This window comes from Dermochelys coriacea, chromosome 2, assembly GCF_009764565.3.
Source record: "Dermochelys coriacea isolate rDerCor1 chromosome 2, rDerCor1.pri.v4, whole genome shotgun sequence".
Taxonomy (NCBI): Eukaryota; Metazoa; Chordata; order Testudines; family Dermochelyidae; genus Dermochelys; species Dermochelys coriacea.
Window position 1 is genome coordinate 179,673,015 of NC_050069.1, and position 21,779 is coordinate 179,694,793.

At 39.9% G+C, this 21,779-nt stretch overlaps 1 protein-coding gene across 11 annotated transcripts in view; it reads right to left on the bottom strand.

The window, feature by feature from the left end:
• Window positions 1–21,779, bottom strand: part of STARD3NL (STARD3 N-terminal like) — a 46,888-nt gene that overhangs the window by 23,544 nt on the left and 1,565 nt on the right. For 7 of the 11 annotated variants that reach the window (XM_043508727.1, XM_043508728.1, XM_038390748.2 and 4 more), the window contains exon 2: window positions 1,898–2,195. In XM_043508727.1, coding sequence (XP_043364662.1) covers window positions 1,898–2,122 — 225 coding nt within the window. In that variant the 5' untranslated portion in view covers window positions 2,123–2,195. Of the gene's footprint in view, window positions 1–1,897; window positions 2,196–8,273; window positions 8,361–12,319; window positions 12,736–13,534; window positions 13,605–21,779 lie in introns of those variants that run through there. The other 4 variants (XM_043508724.1, XM_043508721.1, XM_043508723.1 and 1 more) reach the window with 4 other exon arrangements.

A 21,779-nucleotide genomic window follows, 5' to 3' on the forward strand; every position in this document is an offset into this window, starting at 1 on the left:
AACAACTTGTGATGCTAACCAGTCCAGGTCCAAAAGTGGCAGAGAAACATTTTCTGGTTTATGAAAAGACTGGTGTTTTCTCCAAACCTCACTAGTTGTCCACCAGTGAGGAAGCCAGAACACAGCAGATTCTGTATCAATTGCACCAACACCCAGTGTTTAATAATCAAGAGTTGGACACCACCCCCCCACCCCGAGTCATGAGACTAGCTTAAAAATCATGATATTTTAAAACTTTTTAAAAAAATCATGTTCTTTTTATCTTGTGATGTTGGAGGGTTCATGGGTTTTTTACCTTTTTACTAGAGGAAGAATTACAATAAAACATTACCATACTATATCATACATCACTTATTCAGGATCAGGTTAATATTCAAAGAACCTGGCTAAAGATTCGGTCGTGCTGGCTAGGGAGCTCTCCTCCACTGAATACACTAGAAAGGGCTGCAAAATTTCTAAATATCTATCCTCCTTTTGGTGCTTCTCTTACGTATGCACTTGGTGCGCAAGCTTATCCATTACAAGGATAGTCCACATTTTACTACACCACAATTCCATAGGAGGAGAGCTCACGTTTCCAATTATGTGCAGTACAAAGATTAGCTGCTAACAATTAAAAAAAATAATTTGACATTCTATTTAAAATGTAGATCCTTTACTGGAGCATTAAGTAAACAGGACAGGGGATCTCTAGAAAGCCAGCATTTTGTCATAAGATGAATCTCTTTAATAATTTCCTCCCAAAACCACCTAATTTGGGACACAACCACCACATGTGCAAGTACGTTCTCCTTTCTCTAAAACACCTCCAACAGAGCACCTCCTTAGTTGCAAAAATGATGATGATCTTAACTGGGTAAATCTATATAGTAATTTATTTAAAAAAAAGATTGTATATCCCCTTTCCCACAAAGATCCACTCATCTAGATCAATCTTTTCATGTTGTTGTTGTTGTTGTAAGTTGCTTTCTTATTTACATATTTTACAATCAAAATTGTATATCTCCAAGAAATTAAATCTTTTGTTTCAGCTTGCTCTTGGGTCAAACTCCTCAAAAATGTGGTTAAAGGTCTAGATAGAGCCACCTCATATCCAAATTTCACAATAAAATGTTTCACTTGTAAACACTAAAAATATGGGACTTTACATTATTACATACCTCTTGGTATGATTTCAAATCCAGGACCTAGGAACAGCTGTTTGAATTGAGTAATCTCAGTGCTTACCCACAAAGAACAACCACTTTGATATTTCTGGGGATACATTCCAGATTATTAATCAAAGTAGTTAAGGGAGAAGACCTCAGCAACAGCAAAACTAATATATTTTAAAAATTAATCAGAGTAAACATGGCACAAGGCAAATATTTTATTTGAAAAACCAAAACAAACTTTGGCCGAGAGCACCCCTGAGAGGAATCTCTCTCACAAGAGATGATCAATGCAGGAAAATATTGTTTTCAATGTGTCACGTGGTAACAAGCCTAAACCCTTGTTAGATTGAAATTCATACTTAATATCCAAATTCATGGAAGCTTGAATCTTTTTGATTCTTTGCTCTCTTTTAAGAACACTGCACTTTCCTTGTTCTAGTTTGACATGGTTAATAATTAGGATTAAGACTGAAGTGTTGTCAGAAAAGATCTAACAATACAAATGGATAATAATGAAGTGTAAACCCCAGCAATTAAAAACAGAGTTGCCACTGCTGAGCTAAATGGGTATCTGTTTTCACTGATGTTAGATGGCAAGACATTTGTTATAATGTAACATGTCAAACTGGGGTGACAGTAGACACTTTGAGTTGGAGTGGAATGGTGGCAATTAGCCATTTCTGAGCCCACCAACCCCTGATGGAAAACAACAAATCTAAAAAAAGTTTAAAAACCAGACTCACATTTAGCTCTATTATCCACAGCAAAGTTACGAATAAAAGGTCAAAAGTAACAAACAAACAGAAAGTCCTTCTGACATCTGATATGCCTTTCTTCTCTCTTCCTTCATATGACTCAATCCTTGCCATCAGCTGCGCTGGGTTGATGGAATGGACATCCTGCAAGGAAGGACAGGAGCCCCGATTGCTGCTCTGAGCATTTTCTGCATCATCTGGCAGCCGATTCATCCTGGCTGTGGTTAGAGTAGTCTTTTCCCAGCTTCACCATCACTGGCAGGTTGATCCATATAGGAGGAGAGGTCTTTAGAAAGAACAAATCCAAAATGTTAATCACAGCAAACTGACAGTTACTAAGCAAACTTAATCTAATCAGACCTGAACTGTTTTCTGTAATCCAACAGTTGAGTGTCTTTGGCAACTGTGTGCTGAAAAATGCTTTTAGCACGTTTTCTAAGTTCACCTATAAATCCCTTTTTGAGACAGAATATTAATATTTAAATATATAGCAATGTAAGCCTTATCTCAGGAAACATAGTCTAGAGTTGTAAATTTCCAAACTCTAATCTCAGGTTTGCTACTGAATGATTGGGTGGTTTTGCGCAAACCTGTCTTACTTCAGCTTGTCTTGCTGTCTCCAACTGCAAAACTGTGGTTAATACCTCACATGGATGTTGTGCAGACTGATTAGTTAATGCTTGCATGGTACTTCAAATTTAGAAAAAACTCTATAAATGATTAATAAAAGTAGATTCTCTAGCCGGGCCTACTCTTTCCATCACTTTCATCACTGCTTCGTGGAATGATTACTTGACTTTCAAACACCAGCATCCTGTATCTAAAACTTTTATGCAGGAAGTCAAAGTACTCAGACCAGGTCAAGCTTCAGATAATTTGGAGAAAGGGAATGAGGGACTTGCTGCTGCAGACTGAGGTCTGGTCCACACAGAGAGTTGTACTGATATAACCAAAGATGTAATGTTAGATTGATTTAGCTAAACCGGTCTAACTGTACATAAAGATCCACTGGTTTAGCTAAATTGAAGCAACATTACACCTTTAGTTAAACCAGTGCGACTTGCGTGTTTGTACAAGTTGTAAGAGAACAGAGGTCTATTTGGTACAACTTCTTAAACGTAGGGTGTCTGCCATCCACACTTATCACTGGTCAGGGTATGACTGTCTTGGCTGGGAAAGAAACAGGAACAAGTCAAAGGGTCATTACAACTATTGACATCTCTACTACTGGGTATCCTGTTCTATTGAGCCGATATCTTAAATCTTGCCCCATAGTTTACACCATATTACATTACCAGTGTGTGTCTCCGTGAAGCTATAATACATAGAACTTAATGGTAACATATAAAGGTAAACAGATGCCTAAGTCTGTTCACTACACTGCATTTGTATATTAAGTGCTCTCGGGTGTCTCAAACTGATACATTTCTTCATGTACCAAGCAGCTGCAGGGAGGTTTTACTACCACTTGCTGTTGCACTTTTTTCTGGAAAAAGTGTCCTCAAAGACAGCTGACTAAGGTGGTCATATGTTTCAACAGATATGAAAAACAGATCAGTTTTCTCCAACAGCATTAATAAAAAATGTGTTACATTTATTCCAAAACAATTTCTGCAACTGAAGATTATGCATCTTCTGATACAAAACAGTTGTAGCTGACTTAGGAAGTAAAGTATGTTGCCAATTATCTGAATAGCATGGGGGAGAATGATTTTATTCAAATAATCGGGCAGCTCAGATAATCGAGAGGGCAAGAGCCATTCAGCAGCAGGGTTGCCTCCACTGTTGCTGGGGGGCTTCTCCTCCTCCTCCTCACAGTCCTGGCCAGGGGTCTCTGCTCTGCCCCGTTCCTGTGACATAGGGCTGTAGGAGGACTCCCTGTGCTGCTGCAGTGCCAGTGACACCACCCTCACAACCTTGTGCCTGCAGGAATCAGGTGTTACCAGCCCTGTGGCAACAAAGCGAGCCCTCAGCAATTCCACTATCATGGCCCTGCTCACTCCTGTGACAGCCCAGCCACAGAGGGCTCCCTGTGGTCCCCGTTCTGTTACAAGAGCCATTCAGCAACACGGTGGCCTCCCCTGCGGCCAGGGGCTTCTCCTAGCCTTGGGTGCGGATGTAAATCTCTGCTCTGTTATCCAAACCCCTTCCTTGTGCTCCTCTTGCAGAGGCCATGTAATCTCCTGCTGGTGGACACTAGGGATTTGAAACAATGTCGGAAGTGGGGATAATCGGGTTTGGGATAACCGGGAGTTATACTGACTCAGTATATTCCTTTACAAATCAAAGACTGGGGTTTCTTTTTTTGTACCAGTTTGTTATATTAGGTCACACGATAGGGTGAAGTCGTGGAAAACTGCCCCGACCACCCCCCCAATTTCCAAGAATACTGCCAAACACTTCAAACCCCAAGAAACTGTAAAAGTCAAAAGTGGTTAACCTTATATTATATAACAAACTAGGGAAGTAAAAATCTATACTTTCAAAGCCCTATGACAAACCCATTTCTAAAAGCACCCAAAGAAGACATAAAAAACTAGTGCAACTGAAAATTCCAAGAGTTTTTGAAATCAAAATATTCTGACGATCCTCAAATGCTGATTCCAAGGAATCCCAGGTTCACATGAAAAATAATAGAACGTTAGTTGAGTCAGGGTTGCAATATTTTTTCAGGTTTCAGAGTAGCAGCCGTGTTAGTCTGTATTCGCAAAAAGAAAAGGAGTACTTGTGGCACCTTAGAGACTAATAAATTTGTTAGTCTCTAAGGTGCCACAAGTACTCCTTTTCTTTTTGTGAATATTTTTTCAGTGTCAGATACATAGTAGTTAAATGATCTGCTATACGAACTCTAACTTGGAACTTCATAAACCCTCCTAAAACCCACTTAAAATAAAGAAAAATGTTCTCATCAACTGCTGCCTAGTGACTACAAATTAACTTTTGCTTATGCTCAAAAAAATGACATCTGGTAAAATCCACCGACAACTAATACTGAAGAAAAGAATCACAAAAACAAAAGCAAATTAATAGATAAATCATGCTTATAAAAATATGATCTGGGGTTTTTTCTATACCTGTTCCCCTACCAATAGAACCTTCCCCCCAGTTTTTTTGTCCTATTCACTGTACACACATGATGCCTCAAGTTGGGACCCATAGTACAACTTCTTATAATACTTAGACTCTAATCTTGTACCATTCTGTCTCTTACGCAAAGTAAAGGACACAATATTAAAGTAAATTAAAAACAGCCCGGAAAATATGTTCAAGCATTTTTCATCGAATAATAAAACTATTATTTTTAGAGAAAGAAGAGGTCAAAGGACATATCAGCAGTTCAGTCAAGTGAAAGTAAAATTAAGTAACTATTCTAGGAGAGAAAGGAAGTGGTATTTAAGTGTCACATTCAGATTTATGCTAAAAGTACAAAAGTAACAACACTACACAGAAAGGGTGTATATATATATATAATAAGATATCCAGCACTCATATAACTATACACGTGAGAGTTTTTCTACTGCACTCCATGTCAGAGCTTGTCAAACTTCAGAGTACTACCAGAAAACAGTATCTGGGAAAGAATTAGCAGGAGGAACAATGTGCTTGAGAAGGCTCTCAGGGACTCTTTGTAAAAGTTCCACTAACCAAAATGAAGGAAGGATTACAGTAACTTCTATGACTCTAATGAGAGCTCACCCTTCTCTCCAAATACAGTGTTTCCTCTCTGCCAGAGATGTTTGTCTATTGGGGCTCAAAAAATTTTAGAGGACCAATTTTGTCTTTTCAATGCCCAAAATTGCACTAGATGTCCAGTACCTTAAAAAAAAAAATGTAATGAAGAAAATATCACACCTGCCTGCAAGATTTTCAAAACCAACCCCTTCCTCTTTTCAAACAAGAAAAGTTTAATGTTGTGATATAGTAGCAATAGACTGTCTCATTGCCTCTCTCTCTCTCACCCTCCACTCCACATTTGCAAATCAAACTTACTGTAATAGAAGTTTGATTGTCAAGAGATATTCTCTTTAGTTAAGGGAACGCTTTTGTTTAAATTGGGGGGGGGGGGGAGAATAAAAAAAAAAGAAAGAAAAGACTCTTACAATCCTTCAACCCTTCTCTAAGCACACAGATTCTAGTGTTTCTCAAATGTGGCCACCACTGGCTTTTTGTGCAGACACAACAGTCTCCTGGGTGGTGATGAAGGGAGTGGGGCAAAGCACTGGCCCTCTCCCTTCCCCTTTGTTGCGCCTGGCTGTGCCGCCCTGCATAGCCTCTGGAGACAGGTGAGGCACAACGCTGAGGAGCAAGGTGAGTTCTCAACCCACTGAGGTGGGTGGGTGGCGCGACAGGGCTCAGGCTTCAGCCCTAAGGTGGTTGGGCGGCGAGCTCCAGTGACTGGACTTCAAGATATTGGCCTTGGGGCTTTGGGCACCGACCCCTGACTCCGGTTCCTGTGTCCAACCATGTGGCCCCAGCCTCCAGCTGAGGGGCTTTGGACTCTGGCCCCCAGCTTCGGCTGTGTAGCAGCAGGCACTGGTCCCCAGCTCCAGGCCCAGGCTCCAAGGTGTTGACCCCTGACCACGCAGTGGCGGGTGCTGACCCTTGGCTCCAGCCATACTGCTCCAGCCCCGTGGCAGCGGGTGCAGACCCCTGATGGCAGGAGCTGGCCCCAGGTGCCAACCTTTGAGATGCAGCAGCAAGTGCCAGCTCCAGCCACATGGCAGCAGGCACTGACCCCCAACTCTGGCAATGTGGACCCTGGCCACGCAGCAGTGAGCTCTAGCCCTGGGTGCAGGCCCCCAGCTCCAGCCATGCAGCAGCGAGCACCGGCCCAGCTCTCCAGCTCCAGCTGTGCAGTGGCAGACGCAAGCCCCCAGCTCTAGCCGCACACTCTGGCTCCCGGCTGCACAATGTCAGGGCTCACCCCCCTGCCCATCACCCCAAGCCCGCTACCTCCTCCATGCCCCACATCCAACCCCCACATCATCCCACATCCATCCCCTCACCATCTCCTGACCCCACATCCAGGGCTTAATTTGTCCTGGGGCTTTCTGAGAAAAGTGATATTAACAAACCTACACATAACACTTTTCACAGCCTCCCAGCTAGCTACTAAGTGATATTAACAAACAGACATCACTTTTGACAGCCTCCCAGCTAGCTACTAAGTGTGCTATAAGAAGTGATATTAACAAACATACAAATATTGTTTTTCACATTTTTATTACTGAGTCTCCAAAAAACCTATATAAATAAATTACAATGATTTGGATATGCGTATGTGCATATTTTTTTTTCTAAAGTTAATTGTTTTAGGAAAATCCCTAACTATATTTTATGGCAGATAAAGGGGGAAAGTGCATGGGCAAGTTTCTTATTAAACACTGGGACCACATCACGGGGTATGTGGCAGCCAATATAAAAACAAATTAGATACAAAAATTGAAATGAGTTAGTAGGCTATATTTAGACAGATTTACAGTTGGTTTTGGTGCTAAAACTGAAAAGGTGACTAATTTGAACATACCATCCATTGCTAATAGTCAGCTAGCATTTTGGCCTCCTGAACTTAAAAAAGAATATAATAAATAACAGGAAGCACGATGGTTTTGAAATGTAAACATCATTCACATTTGCATAACAAAAGATGACATAGTTCAGTGGTTCTCAACCAGAGGTACATGTACCTCTGAGGGCACGCAGAGATCTTTCAGGGGCACATCAACTCATCTAGATATTTCCCCAGTTGTACAAAAGTCTACATAAAAAGCACTAGCGAAGTTAGTACAAACTAAAATTTCATACGACTTGTTTATCCTGCTCTATATACACTATACTTGAAATGTAAGTACCATATTTATATTCCAATTGATTTATTTTATAAATTATATGATAAAAAATGAGAAAGCAAGCAATTTTACATATGGTGATGTGACGCACATTTTTATGTCTGATTTTGTAAACAAGCAGTTTTTAAGTAAAGTGAAACTTTAGGTATTCAAGATAAATCACACTCCTGAAAGGGGTACAGTAGTCTGGAAAGGTTGAGAGTCACTGACCTAGTTAATGTAAAGAGAATTACACACTACACTGAAGTCTTAAACAATCAGCTATTATCTTTATTGAGGAAAATGACAATGGTAAAAAAAAAAAATTGTATATGCACCTTGATAAACTGGCAGAAAGCTACCCAAAATTCACTTAGTTTACAAAATGTGGATACCAGAATTCTTAGATCTTTGTAGTCATATATGTGAACTTGTACAGGATGCGCTGGAACTAGACACAGAACTTGCTGGATCATTTATGCAAAATGTCTGTTATATAGATGTTGCTATCCCCTCTTTCTCCCAAAGCCACTTACCTGTTTGGGAAGGCTGGGTAATACTTAGGAGGGTGGAAGTGTTGAGCTGCTGAGGAATGCACATTTGGGGCAGCTGGATCATCTACTCTTGCAGCCAAGAAACAGACTATCAGCTCATTTAATAGGAAATGATGGTGTACTAGATGGATGGTTTTGTTTTGTATTAAAGACAAGGAGAAGATGGAGCTTCTCCCCGAGGGTAAAAAATACTACCCACATAGAACATGACCCAAAAGACAAAAGGACCTCGTGACTTTAAATGAAGGGTCTTCTATCTGAGGCAGAACAAATCCAGGTGAACCTCTGAACTGGTAAGTAATTAACAACATTGATTTCTCAATAGGAAATTTCGTTAACTAGGGCCCCTACCAAATTCACAGTCATTTCGATCATTTAAACAGCCAGAGGGTTTTTTTAATGGTCACATTTCACATTTTCATCTGTTCTAATCTCAAATCTTCACAGTATTGTAAACATGGAGGCCCAAACAAAAAGGTACCACGACGTGGGTCGGAGCTCTCCTCCTCCCGGCCAGAGCTGCTATGCAAGGAAGGACAAGTCATGTCTCTCCCCAGCCCAGCATGGACTCACAGCTAGGAGTCCACTGGCTGGGGAGCTTCAGGAGCATGGAGTAGATCAGACCAACTCCACAAGTCTCTTCCAGCTGCAGGAACCCTCCGGTGCTGAGCAGGCAGCTTCCTGCAGCCAGAAAGGCACTCCGAGGTGGGCCATTTCCCGCCACACACCGGAAACGTGAGCGGCCATGCAGGAGAAGGACAAGTTCTGTTCCTCCCAGCCCAGTGGGACTTGCAGCTAGGAGCAGGAGCAAGGGGGAGATCAGATTTCATGGGGAAGTGACAGGTATTTCACGGCCCTATTCATAACTAAATAAGTTTGTATTTTGTTTCAAATTGAAGTTTTCATTGTGTTTATTTTTAAAAAAAACTTTCAAAATTAATACCATTGTGTTTGCTCCCTCTGCTTTTTTTGCCACTGAATTTAACAGACTAAAAATCCCCCCTCCCCATTCAACTTTTTAAAATTTCCCCAACTTTCAAAAAGAGAGTGGTAAAAGGAAAAAGAAAAGGAGTACTTGTGGCACCTTAGAGACTAACAAATTTATTAGAGCATAAGCTTTCCTGAGCTACAGCTCACTTCATCGGATGCATTTGGTGGAAAAAACAGAGGAGAGATTTATATACACACACAGAGAACATGAAACAATGGGTTTATCATACACACTGTAAGGAGAGTGATCACTTAAGATAAGCCATCACCAGCAGCAGGGGAGGGAAGGAGGAAAACTTTTCATGGTGACAAGCAAGGTAGGCTAATTCCAGCAGTTAACAAAAATATCAGAGGAACAGTGGGGGGTGGGGTGGGGGGGAGAAATACCATGGGGATATAGTTTTACTTTGCGTAATGACTCATCCATCCCAGTCTCTATTCAAGCCTAAGTTAAATCGTATCCAGATTGCAAATTAATTCCAATTCAGCAGTCTCTCGTTGGAGTCTGTTTTTGAAGCTTTTTTGTTGAAGGATAGCCACTCTTAGGTCTGTAATCGAGTGACCAGAGAGATTGAAGTGTTCTCCAACTGGTTTTTGAATGTTATAATTCTTGACGTCTGATTTGTGCCCATTCATTCTTTTACGTAGAGACTGTCCAGTTTGGCCAACGTACATGGCAGAGGGGCATTGCTGGCACATGATGGCATATATCACATTGGTAGATGCGCAGGTGAACGAGCCTCTGATAGAGTGGCTGATGTGATTAGGCCCTCCTTTGTCAGCCTTTTTGATTATGATGTCAGAGTTGTTTCTGAGGCTGTGGATGGCACTGTGTTCTGCATGGCCATCCACAGCCTCAGAAACAACTCTGACATCATAATCAAAAAGGCTGACAAAGGAGATGCTGTCGTCATCATGAATAGGTCGGAGTATGAACAAGAGGCTACTAGGCAGCTCTCCAACACCACTTTCTACAAGCCATTACCCTCTGATCCCACTGAGAGTTACCAAAAGAAACTACAGCATTTGCTCAAGAAACTCCCTGAAAACAGCACAAGAAACAAATCTGCACAGACACACCCCTAGAACCTCGGACCTGGGGTATTCTATCGCTAACCCAAGATCCATAAACCTGGAAATCCTGGACGCCCCCATCATCTCAGGCATTGGCACCCTGACAGCAGATGTCTGGCTAGTAGACTCCTCCTCAGGCCCTTCGTTTACCAGCACTCCCAGCTATCTTTCGAGACCACCACTGACTTCCGAGGAAACTACAGTCCATTGGTGATCTTCCTAAAACACCATCCTAGCCACTATGGATGTAGAAGCCCTCTACACCAACATTCCACACAAAGATGGACTACAAGCCATCAGGAACAGTATCCCCGATACTGTCACGGCTAACCTGGTGGCTGAACTTTGTGACTTTGTCCTCACCCATAACTATTTCACATTTGGGGACAATGTATACCTTCAAATCAGCAGCACTGCGATGGGTACCCGCATGGCCCCACAGTATGCCAACATTTTTATGGCTGACTTAGAACGCTTCCTCAGCTCTCGTCCCCTAATGCCCCTACTCTACTTGCGCTACATTGATGACATCTTCATCATCTGGACCCATGGAAGAGACGCTCTTGAGGAATTCCACCATGATTTCAACAATTTCCATCCCACCATCAACCTCAGCCTGGACCAGTCCACACAAGAGATCCACTTCCTGGACACTACGGTGCTAATAAGCGATGGTCACATAAACACCACCCTATATCGGAAACCTACTGACCGCTATTCCTACCTACATGCCTCTAGCTTTCATCCAGATCATACCACTCGATCCATTGTCTACAGCCAAGCGCTATGATATAACCGCATTTGCTCCAACCCCTCAGACAGAGACAAACACCTACAAGATCTCTATCATGCATTCCTACAACTACAATACCCACCTGCTGAAGTGAAGAAACAGATTGACAGAGCCAGAAGAGTACCCAGAAGTCACCTACTACAGGACAGGCCCAACAAAGAAAACAACAGAACGCCACTAGCCATCACCTTCAGCCCCCAACTAAAACCTCTCCAACGCATCATCAAGGATCTACAACCTATCCTGAAGGACGACCCATCACTCTCACAGATCTTGGGAGACAGGCCAGTCCTTGCTTACAGACAGCCCCCCAATCTGAAGCAAATACTCACCAGCAACTACACACACCACACAACAGAACCACTAACCCAGGAACCTATCCTTGCAACAAAGCCCGTTGCCAACTCTGTCCACATATCTATTCAGGGGATACCATCATAGGGCCTAATCACATCAGCCTCTCTAACAGAGGCTCGTTCACCTGCGCATCTACCAATGTGATATATGCCATCATGTGCCAGCAATGCCCCTCTGCCATGTACATTGGCCAAACTGGACAGTCTCTACGTAAAAGAATGAATGGGCACAAATCGGACGTCAAGAATTATAACATTCAAAAACCAGTTGGAGAACACTTCAATCTCTCTGGTCACTTGATTACAGACCTAAGAGTGGCTATCCAACAAAAAAGCTTCAAAAACAGACTCCAACGAGAGACTCTAATAAATTTGTTAGTCTCTAAGGTGCCACAAGTACTCCTTTTCTTTTTGCGAATACAGACTAACACGGCTGCTACTCTGAAACCTGTAAAAGGAAAAGATAATCATAATGAAGGCTATGAGTCGGTCACAGAGTCCATGATTTTACATGATCTCCACAACTTCAGCCCCGCGTGGTGAGGCTTCAGCTCCTGCCCCATGCTGCAAGGCTCAAGTTTCCATGATTTATTGTTTATTGCCCATGTCCTGTCCATGACTTTTACTAAAAATACCTGTGACAAAAATCTTAGCTTTAATAATAACTTCACCATTCTCATTTTTTCAAAAGTTGAGGAAATTGTTCCATGCCAAACAATATTTTAAACATATCTATAGATTTTTTTTTTTTTGCAGAAGTTTTCATTCCTCCCCATCACATCTATTTTAATATTTTGTCCCTCAATTCTACTTACTAATATTTTGTCCAACTGGATCATCTTACAACAGGATATGCATCGTTTAAGAAATTAAGAGCTGGAAAAGACTTGGTTGTGTCTCCTGCTGTGCAGACACTTCTTGCAGGTAATTCTACAGTGTTTTGTTTAGTTTACGTTCAGATGTCCAAAATAATGGGAGTTTCACCATTTCCCTTCAATGTTTCATGGGCTAACAATGTAGGTCTCACCATCAACAAAATCTTCTTGATTTTGCTTCTGATTTTTTTTTCTAATGTCATCCCATTACTTGATTTCTCCATCCTTGGTATTGTTAACCTTCAGCTACACTACTGCAATATACAGCTCTTAGGTATTCCTCAGAAATCAAACCCTAATAATTTCTGATCCTCTTCTCTAATAATTTCTGAGTAGTCATTTTGGAACTGAAGTGCCTAAAAATGAGATAATATTATGAGTTTTTACATCTTGTTATTACAATGTCTATATTTACCTGCTTATGCCTTTAGACTAAGTGCTTCAGGACAGGAATTTTGGGATGGGTGCACTGGGGAACTCTGTCAAATGATGTACAGTAATAGCAAAGTAAAAATGAAGTCTCACTAATCGTATAAGAAGAGACTACTACTTCCCTTCCCCATGACATGCTTGTAACAATACTGCCTAAAGTCACACTGGCCAGTTTTACTGTCATACTGGCATTAAATAATTCCACTAGGACCCCATTTTATGGGCTAATTGGGTATTTTCATAAGATCAAAAAGTTGCATCAAGTTGATTGTGTTCATAAGATCAAAATTGAAAATCTCATAATTACAGTATATACAGTGAACAATTTAACTTCTTAATCATTCAATGATAGTGTATATAAAGAACAACAACAAATTTATAGTGTACCTGATTTCTTTCTTTGAGAGAACTACCTCTCTTCTTTGCCACCAAATCTGTCTTTTCAAACCTGTACAGCTGCTTCAACGTTGGCCAAAGGACCGAAGTCGCATTCAGCAGAAAAACAGTTTATGAACTTACTGTTCATTCATATGATCTATGTTAATAAAATTGGGATTCTACTCTAAATTACTGTCTATTACCACATCGAGGTCTCTAAGCATTACTGCTTTCCACTTTTCAGCTTGCCAGTCAATGTGTACTCCAGCCTATTATCTGCTATACTATTAGTTTGTTGCTTTAATTTGAATTTCATTTTGGTTGTTTCATGCCCACATTTCTCACCTCTAATTTGTTCTGTGTGGTTTATCTTCACTGGTATGGAGAGCACCTCCAAAATTATCTGTAGTAATACCTATAATATTAATTTTGGGCTTTTTACCCTTCCAAATTTTAATTAAGGATGTTAGGACTGAGCCTGTCACCAAGCTTTGCGGAATCCCACTGGACAAATTCCTCTACAGTTATATTCACTATTATCTATCAATAAGCCAGTCTATGTTGACAATATTTTTAGGATGAGTGAAGAACTCATTTTTAGATAAATCAGCTTATAGTGAATGGTAGCTACTAATAACATTACAATAGTCACTTCTGCCCACCCCAAACTACATCTAAATCACAAATATCCTCTTTAAGACTCTCACCCTTTCCCCCCTCAATACATACCACTTTCCTAGGCTAGTCTTAATCTTTATGGAAGGTTTTGACACAGCACTAGTTATGCGCTAAGTATCGTTTTCTCTTCCCCAAGAACTGTTACTTCCTCAAAATACTTGATTTGCTTGCAAAACAATTTTTAGAAACAGGCTTCCTAAACTTAGATTCAATTTCAGTTGGTTGGTATTATAGCTTGATCATCAAAACACAGAATCTAGTGATGGGAATGACCAAATAATATAGCCTACTCTGCAAATTCAGGTTTTAGCCTACATATGGAGAATATAACTATTCAAGTAGGAACAGATACTACACAGCACTTGTACTGATCCACTGGAAAGCTCCATGAAAGAGCAATAGAAAAACCACTACAAGTATACAAAATGAAGACAATTACTGATAACAGCCTAAACAGAAGAGGAAATGAAAGCTCAAGCCATGCAAACTCTTAACAGCACAAAGAAGTAAACTGGTAACAATTACAGAAAATGGAGATAATCACCACTTAATCTTTTGTCCAGCCACTGATTTTAAAAAAAACAACAACAACAACAAAGAACAGTTCTGTTGCAGGCATTCCAACACGTCCCTGATGTTTTTACCAAAATAAAACTTTACAGGATTATACTTTCCAAGATGTAGGTTAACTGAGTTCATCAGTATGTCTTGTTTCCAAAGTAGTCTTAAATGCATTGGTTAAAAATGCATTCTTCTCTAGGCGCTTCCTTGTTTAATCCTAGACCTCTGTCAACAGTACCAAAAATACTGCAACCCTGAAGTAGTTTAAGATTGGCCTTTGTCTCACATTACAGTTTTGCTGTCAAGTGCTAGCAGTAGCAGAGGGAGGCAAAACTTACAAAAGTGTTGAGAACCATGATTACAATAACCACTGTTTTAATATATTTTGCCCTGTCCACCTAGGCCAGTACCTAGTCAAGACTTGAAAAACATTTTAGGCTACCATATACGAGTCAAGGAAGACCTCAAAATAACCAACATATGTGCAAGCATACACTTAATTAGTATTTGTAAAGGAGTAAGAACTTGGCAAAATGTTAATTCCAATCAGATTTTTCTACTTGATCAGACAATACTCTATCATCAAATCATGACTAGAAATATGTAAATTATTTGCAACAATAGTTTTGAATCAGAATCCACTGGGATGGGCTAGTGGTGGAAGACAGCGGTGTAAGAATCACCATAAAGATTTAGGTTTCAGAGTAGCAGCCGTGTTAGTCTGTATTCGCAAAAAGAAAAGCAGTACTTGTGGCACCTTAGAGACTAACAAATTTATTAGAGCATAAGCTTTCGTGAGCTACAGCTCACTTCATCCGATGCATTTGATGGAAAAGATTCAGAAGATGAGATCTAGTACTAGAGATTTTTATACAGTAGATGCCATTCCTGACAAACACTTCAGTCTAAGGAGATTTTTTTCCCTCTAAACAAAAAGGAAAGATTTTCTGTATCTTATGTAGTCGCTCAGTACAGACAAAGTTGGATTGCCCAAATTTTTCTGCACATTTCCTCTCCTGTTGCGACATCCCTTCTGTCAGATGCCCTCCAACAGATTACTAGAGTTTCCCTTTATGCTGACTATTTTAAGGGGCAAATCTGAGGTTTTACACCATTCCAAGAACACTACTGTAACAACTTCCACAGTCTCCATTGCCACGGAGCTTTTGACCAATGAAGAGGCATGGTGAGGGTCATTCCCGAGCCTCACCCATGCCTTTATCTACCTTTATTCCTCAGTTTGCTATTTATCAGTGAAAATCTTTTAGATGCTGATGCCCATAGGCCTGTGCATTCTATTTACACAAATATCCACGCCAGCTTATCCAAATGAATCCAAAAACAGGAGCAGAAAGAACAGGTTAATGGAATACAGCAGCGGTTCTCAAACTTCCTTGCACCATGACCCCTTTCTGACAACAAAAATTACTACATGACCCCAGGAGGGAGGACCGAAGCCCAAGCCTGCCCAACCCTCACCACCCTGGGTGCAGGGGCCAAAGCTGAAGCCCAAAGGCTTCTGTCCTGGATGGGGGGCATGTAATCTTACCCCTGGGCGGCGGGGCTTGGGGGCTTCAAACTTGCTTGGGTCCAGGGCCAACACCAGCCTTGGCGACCCCATTAAAATGGAATCCTGACCCACAGTTTAAGAACCCCAGAATACAGCAATGCAGGACATTACATGTGTTTTACAGTGTAAAACACTACCTCTCCTCAATCTTTTACAACCGTTCAATAAAGGGGAACGTGTGGGGATTATTGATTACAATATGAAAACTTTAAGGAAGGTTTTTAAAAAAAGAAGGTGCTTGGCAGATGATAACAGGAAGACTTTTCCAGGAATAGAGCACAGTATGAGATGTAGTAGACTTCAGAAGTCTAAGAACAGTGGTGGAAGTCCTATCACTTGGAACACTTAACAGTGAACCAAAATAAATTACAAGAGTTCAGTATAGCATAATCCTGCTTTGGCAGGAAATCTGACATGTCTTTTATCTGTAACATCCTACGATTTAAGAACATTCCTTATCCAACACACAAAGTTTAGGTACACCCCACTGGGAGACTACCTTGTAAGGGTATACAGACCTTATAAAATATTTGAAATTTTATCTTTCAAATGGATTTCATCTTGATGAGATTTAAAGAAACTTTTTTTTAATCAACGTGTAGCTTTCAGAAGATAAGCTGTCTGACCTATAGCCCAGTTCCAAAATAGAAAAGTTATTTTAATTGCCTTGATTGTCAGAAGAAAAAGATCATTTGTTCTTAGATCATATACAGTGGTTTTTGCAGCTGTGCTGGTCCAGGATATTGGAGAATCAAGGTAGGTGAGGTAATATCTTGGGTAGGATGAACTTTTGTTGGTGAGAGAGAAAAGCTTTTGAGTGTTCACAGAGCTCTTCTTCAGGTCTGGAAAACGTACTCAGAGTATAACAGCTAAATTCAAGGTGGAACAGATTGTTTAGCATAAGTAGTTAATACATTCCAAGGGATCATTAAGGTGAAGTGGGTTAGCAAAGAAGACACTGGAGCAAAGAAATTTGTCTTAAGACTCAATTTATTTTATTTTGCTGATGACTGAATGGTGAGAATCTGGTTTTGCCGTGCTAGGGTTATTCCTATTCATAGGAATATTTTCATAGGGTTTTATGTTGAATACTTTTGTAAACTTGTAACTTAATGTCTTAAGACCACATCAGCTTCCAGAAAGCGATCTTATGTATCTGGATTTTTGACATTTTGGGGGCGATTGCAAATGCATTGTCTCTGATGTGGACCACAGTATTTTTTAAAATTGCTACTTTAAGTAGGATTTTCCAACTTGATAAATGAATGATGACCTATTTTAAGCTGAACTAAACAGCTGAATGTCTCCAAGGTAAGCGTCAAACTTGATTGGTCTGAATACCTTGGAGGAAAGAGTTGCATGGTGAAGCAAGCAAAATTTGTAAACCATAAGCATCAGTGGTAAGGCTGAGAAACCTTGACTTTCAAATTAATAAAACATCTAATTGAAGATTGATATTCCAGAATCAACAAGGCTGATCATCTTGGGGAGAGAAAATCACAACATCAACAAACAGCTTATACCAGCCTTTGACTAGACCTTCCCTGCATCCAAAGGAAGCCCATAAGCACTGTGCTAGGAGATCACTGTCTGGCTCCTCGTCTGCAGTTCCAGCTCCTATTCTACAAGAATCCAGAAGAATGTGGGAGGTAAAGAGCTCACAAACCCGTTATCTTAATTATTTTTCTTCCTATTGTCAGCATGTTTTTTATTCACTGGGAGTCATCCCAGCCTTTCTATTTTTTGGGCATGAGCATGGCTGTGTGTATGCATCTGTGAGTGCACCCATAAAGTCCACGTGGGGAAAGAAGTTCCCCAGGTTGAACAGACCTCAGTGCCATCACACAGATATGCATTAAAGCATGTTCCATGTTTACAAGTCCTCAGAGACTAAACTGTCATATGTAATTTCTGGTAAATAAGAATTCTTAAACTTCTGTTTATCAAGAATGTACTGTTGAAGTCTGTATTATAATATTTCAGTTAGGATGGGGGGAAGCAAAGATTAGCCACCACAATAAAACTTAAGTCTAAGAAGGCAGCTTTATCATTGGCATTGAGGTTCAGACAATTTATTTTCACTATTACAATATTTAACTCTTTTCAAAGTATAGATCTGATGGACTTTGATAAAATTCTTTAGCTGGGGCTTATAACCAAGAAGACAGCCACCTTCATCAACTCCTGAGAATGTACAAGGACTGGTTATTCTTGGTATTTATTTGATCCCAATCTAATACTGAGACTAAAATGTTTGATTTTATCATGATTTGATTCTGATCTGATAGTGTTTTATTTTTTTAAGGTTTGGTGATATGTTTGCTCAATTTTATTTTAGTTTGACTTTAAATAAAATTTATAAAATAGATACTGAGCACAGATCAATATCTATTTTACAAATATTTTTATAAGCAACATGGGCCAAGAACCCTTGAAGCGGGGCTAGCTCCCCCTTACAAGCCTATGGTTCTTAAAATATACAGGTAACATAAGGCAATAACTACTCATGAAGCTCATAACAAGCACCAAACAAATCAGTCTATGCAGAAAAACGCCACAAACTTCATTCTAATGAATAAGAAGGAATTCCAGAATCCTGTGTTTCCTGCAGTACCTCTCTCTCCTGTTCATTCACAAACCTTCCTTTTTTGACTGACTATGATCAGTTTCAATCCATCCGATCACAGCTGAAACAACAGTTGGTCCTTTTAAGGAAAATGGTCCATTAAGGCTTTAAATGTTAAATATTAATTAATAAAATCTTGAAATGCACTCAATGAATTAGCAAAAATTAAAGTAGTAGTAGCTTTCCTCTCTATAACTAAAGCTATTTTTCTTTGCTATCACTACACCCTGGTCTAAACTGGGGGAGGGGTTGGAAGGGGAAGCGATCTAAGTTACACAAATTCAGCTACGTGAATAACGTAGCTGAAGTCGACGTACTTAGATCGACTTACCGTGGTATCTTCACCGCGATGAGTCGACTGCTGCCACTCCCCGGTCGACTCTGCCTGCGCCTCTCGTGGAGCTGAAGTACAGGATTCGATGGGAGAACACTTGGGGTCGATTTATCGTGTCTAGACTAGACGTGATAAATCGATCCACTGGATCGATCGCTGCCCACCGATCTGGCGGGTAGTGTAGACATACCCTACTACATGCTGACCTGACAGGCTATATTCCTCATAATGTAGATAAGCCACCATTATTTTTCCCCAAGTGAGCCAAGTTAGTTATACTCCTACTTTCAGATATTCATGAGACTGTATCCATGAACTACTTCAAATTTAGGAGCCCCATGCTATCATCCAAACACTGTGTGGGCAGAAGAGGCTTTTATTGTATTTTCCTGAGTAGGATTAAGGGAGTCTTCAATACAGCAACTTTTACATTCACTAGGAATTACATTTTAGGGGCATAGGGAATCTCTCAGGCTCTGTCAGGTGCATTTTCCAAAGAATACCTGTGGATTCTTTAGAACCGTTAAAGAAATATTTGATTTTAGAAATTCTGAGTCATTTTAAAATGCAATATGCTTTTGCAAGCATTTTCACACTTAAAGTCATATTTTATAGCTATGAAAGAGATCCCCAACAACAACATAGTTGTAAGATAGCCTCTTTTATTTTCTGGCAACTTTAGCTTTACAACAGACTATTTGCCATGCCAGATAAGACTAATGGTACAAATTGAGTACACTGTGCCTGGCAGAGGATTATGCCTGATCTTTAGAGTAAGATATTACCACCGTCACCACATCCCAAATAACAACATACCTAGCTATTTTTGCAATGCTACTATAGGGAAAAATCCTTCCTGACCCTGCAGTGATCAGCTGACGCACAGAGGCATGATGTTTGATTATGCAGTTTTACAACAAACTTATTGCTCAGACGATTTTTAAAACCTGCTAGAGTATCTCTTACATATTTAATTTAATTTTCAAAAATAATTTTAATTGTTCTTATTCCTAACTGTGAATTTAACATACTGCCACAATAAAAGTAATGTCTAGGTCAGTGGTTCCCAAACTGGGATTCGTGAACCCCCGTGACAGGGGGTTCTTGGGAAAAAATTCCCTAATGGTGGACAGAGCTGTCCCTAGGGACTCTGGGCAGCATGGGGCCAGCAGCCCAGGGCCCCTGGACTTCCAAGAGCTAAGCTGATCGAAGCAAGTATATCTATCACACTGAGGAGATTTAAACTTCAAGACTCCTTATAAGAAATGGAAAGGGAGGTGGATATTTTTTGCTGTTTTTAAAATTAAATAGGCATCTAGTATTGTTTTTAAAATTATCATGAAGTACAAGTTTAAGCTTTGTTGTAATGTGCATTGTTTGCCTGGACTGCTCAAGAGCTGAATGCTTGTGTAGGAGGAACTCTTTGAGTTGGCTTCTTAAATACCTTCATGCTGTTTCACATCTGATACTCCTTGATGAAACATAGGAGCCTTGTCTTATAACAGGCTTATTCAAAGTGTACAGGCTACAAAAGTGAGATCTTGGAAGAGTGTTGCCATTTTCGTAATGTAATAAAAATACTGTAATGCTAAATAATAATTCATAATAAATAGTGTGTAATAAGCATATCATAAAAACAAATTTTATAGTTTCAAGAACACTTCTTTTATGATTTATACTCAGGTAAAAGGAGAAAATTCCTGGAAATATTAATTTTTAGGAGGGGGTTCGCGAAACTTGACATATTAGTAAAAGGGGTTCACAGGTTGTTAAAGATTGGGAACCACTGGTCTAGGTTCTCTCACTCACTAGAAACCAGATCTGGTTATACAGAACGTTTCAACAAATAAAGTTATTAAATCACACATCAAACTTCCAGGCAGGCCACTAGAATTCAACTGGGAAAGTCAAGTCTAAAAAGTTATTAGTTTTCAAATTAGCTGATGGCCCTAGATAATGGTATAGAATGGATTTCAGAAAGTTGGGACAAGAACTTCCGTGAGATTTAATTTAGTTAGAATACACCACCAAGTTAAGGAGACGACAACATTTAATTCCAATGCACTGATAAATGAATTCCAAGTCCATGTAAGACTAGATCAAAGCTACAGAAGTTACACAGTTCAGTTATCTTGACTTATTCCTAAAGAAGTCAAGAGGCTTATTTTTCAAACACTAACCTATCAGCAAGCTAAGGAACAGTAATACCAGGACAGACCACTGGTCCATCTAGTCAAGCATTCCACCTCCAGCACTACCAATACATATGTTTCAGTGTTCCAGTAAGAGTAAAAAAAGATTGCTTTTCCTATTGATTAAATCTTGGCATTATGCCTGCTCCCCACCTCCAAAGTGAAAAAGTTAAATACAGAGAGACATTTATGACGGAAAATGAAAGCAAAGATACAATATATAAATACTAAAATGGATGGCAACTCAAATGCTTAACCACCATTCAGTGCACAGATAATGTATTAATCTATGCTTCTAGTTCAGTAATATAAATCATTTATTTTAAATTTTCTTCAGGGATAAAGGTTACCAACCATCCACACTCAATTCTATCAGTGTATACACTTGAACAAGGCTGTCAGAAAGTAGACAGTTGACCAAATGTTGCTGGTAAAAACAAACTAACAAACAAACAAAAAAAACCCCCCAAACATACAGACCTCCTCTTTTTTTCGATTCACTGGTATAAGTTAATTGAAATTTATGTACAGCTCTGTATAGCTCAAATGACAACCTACTTCTGAATCAATTTTGAACTTTCCTGATGTTGAGATGAGAAAGCATCTCTCAGCAACTCACATAACTATTA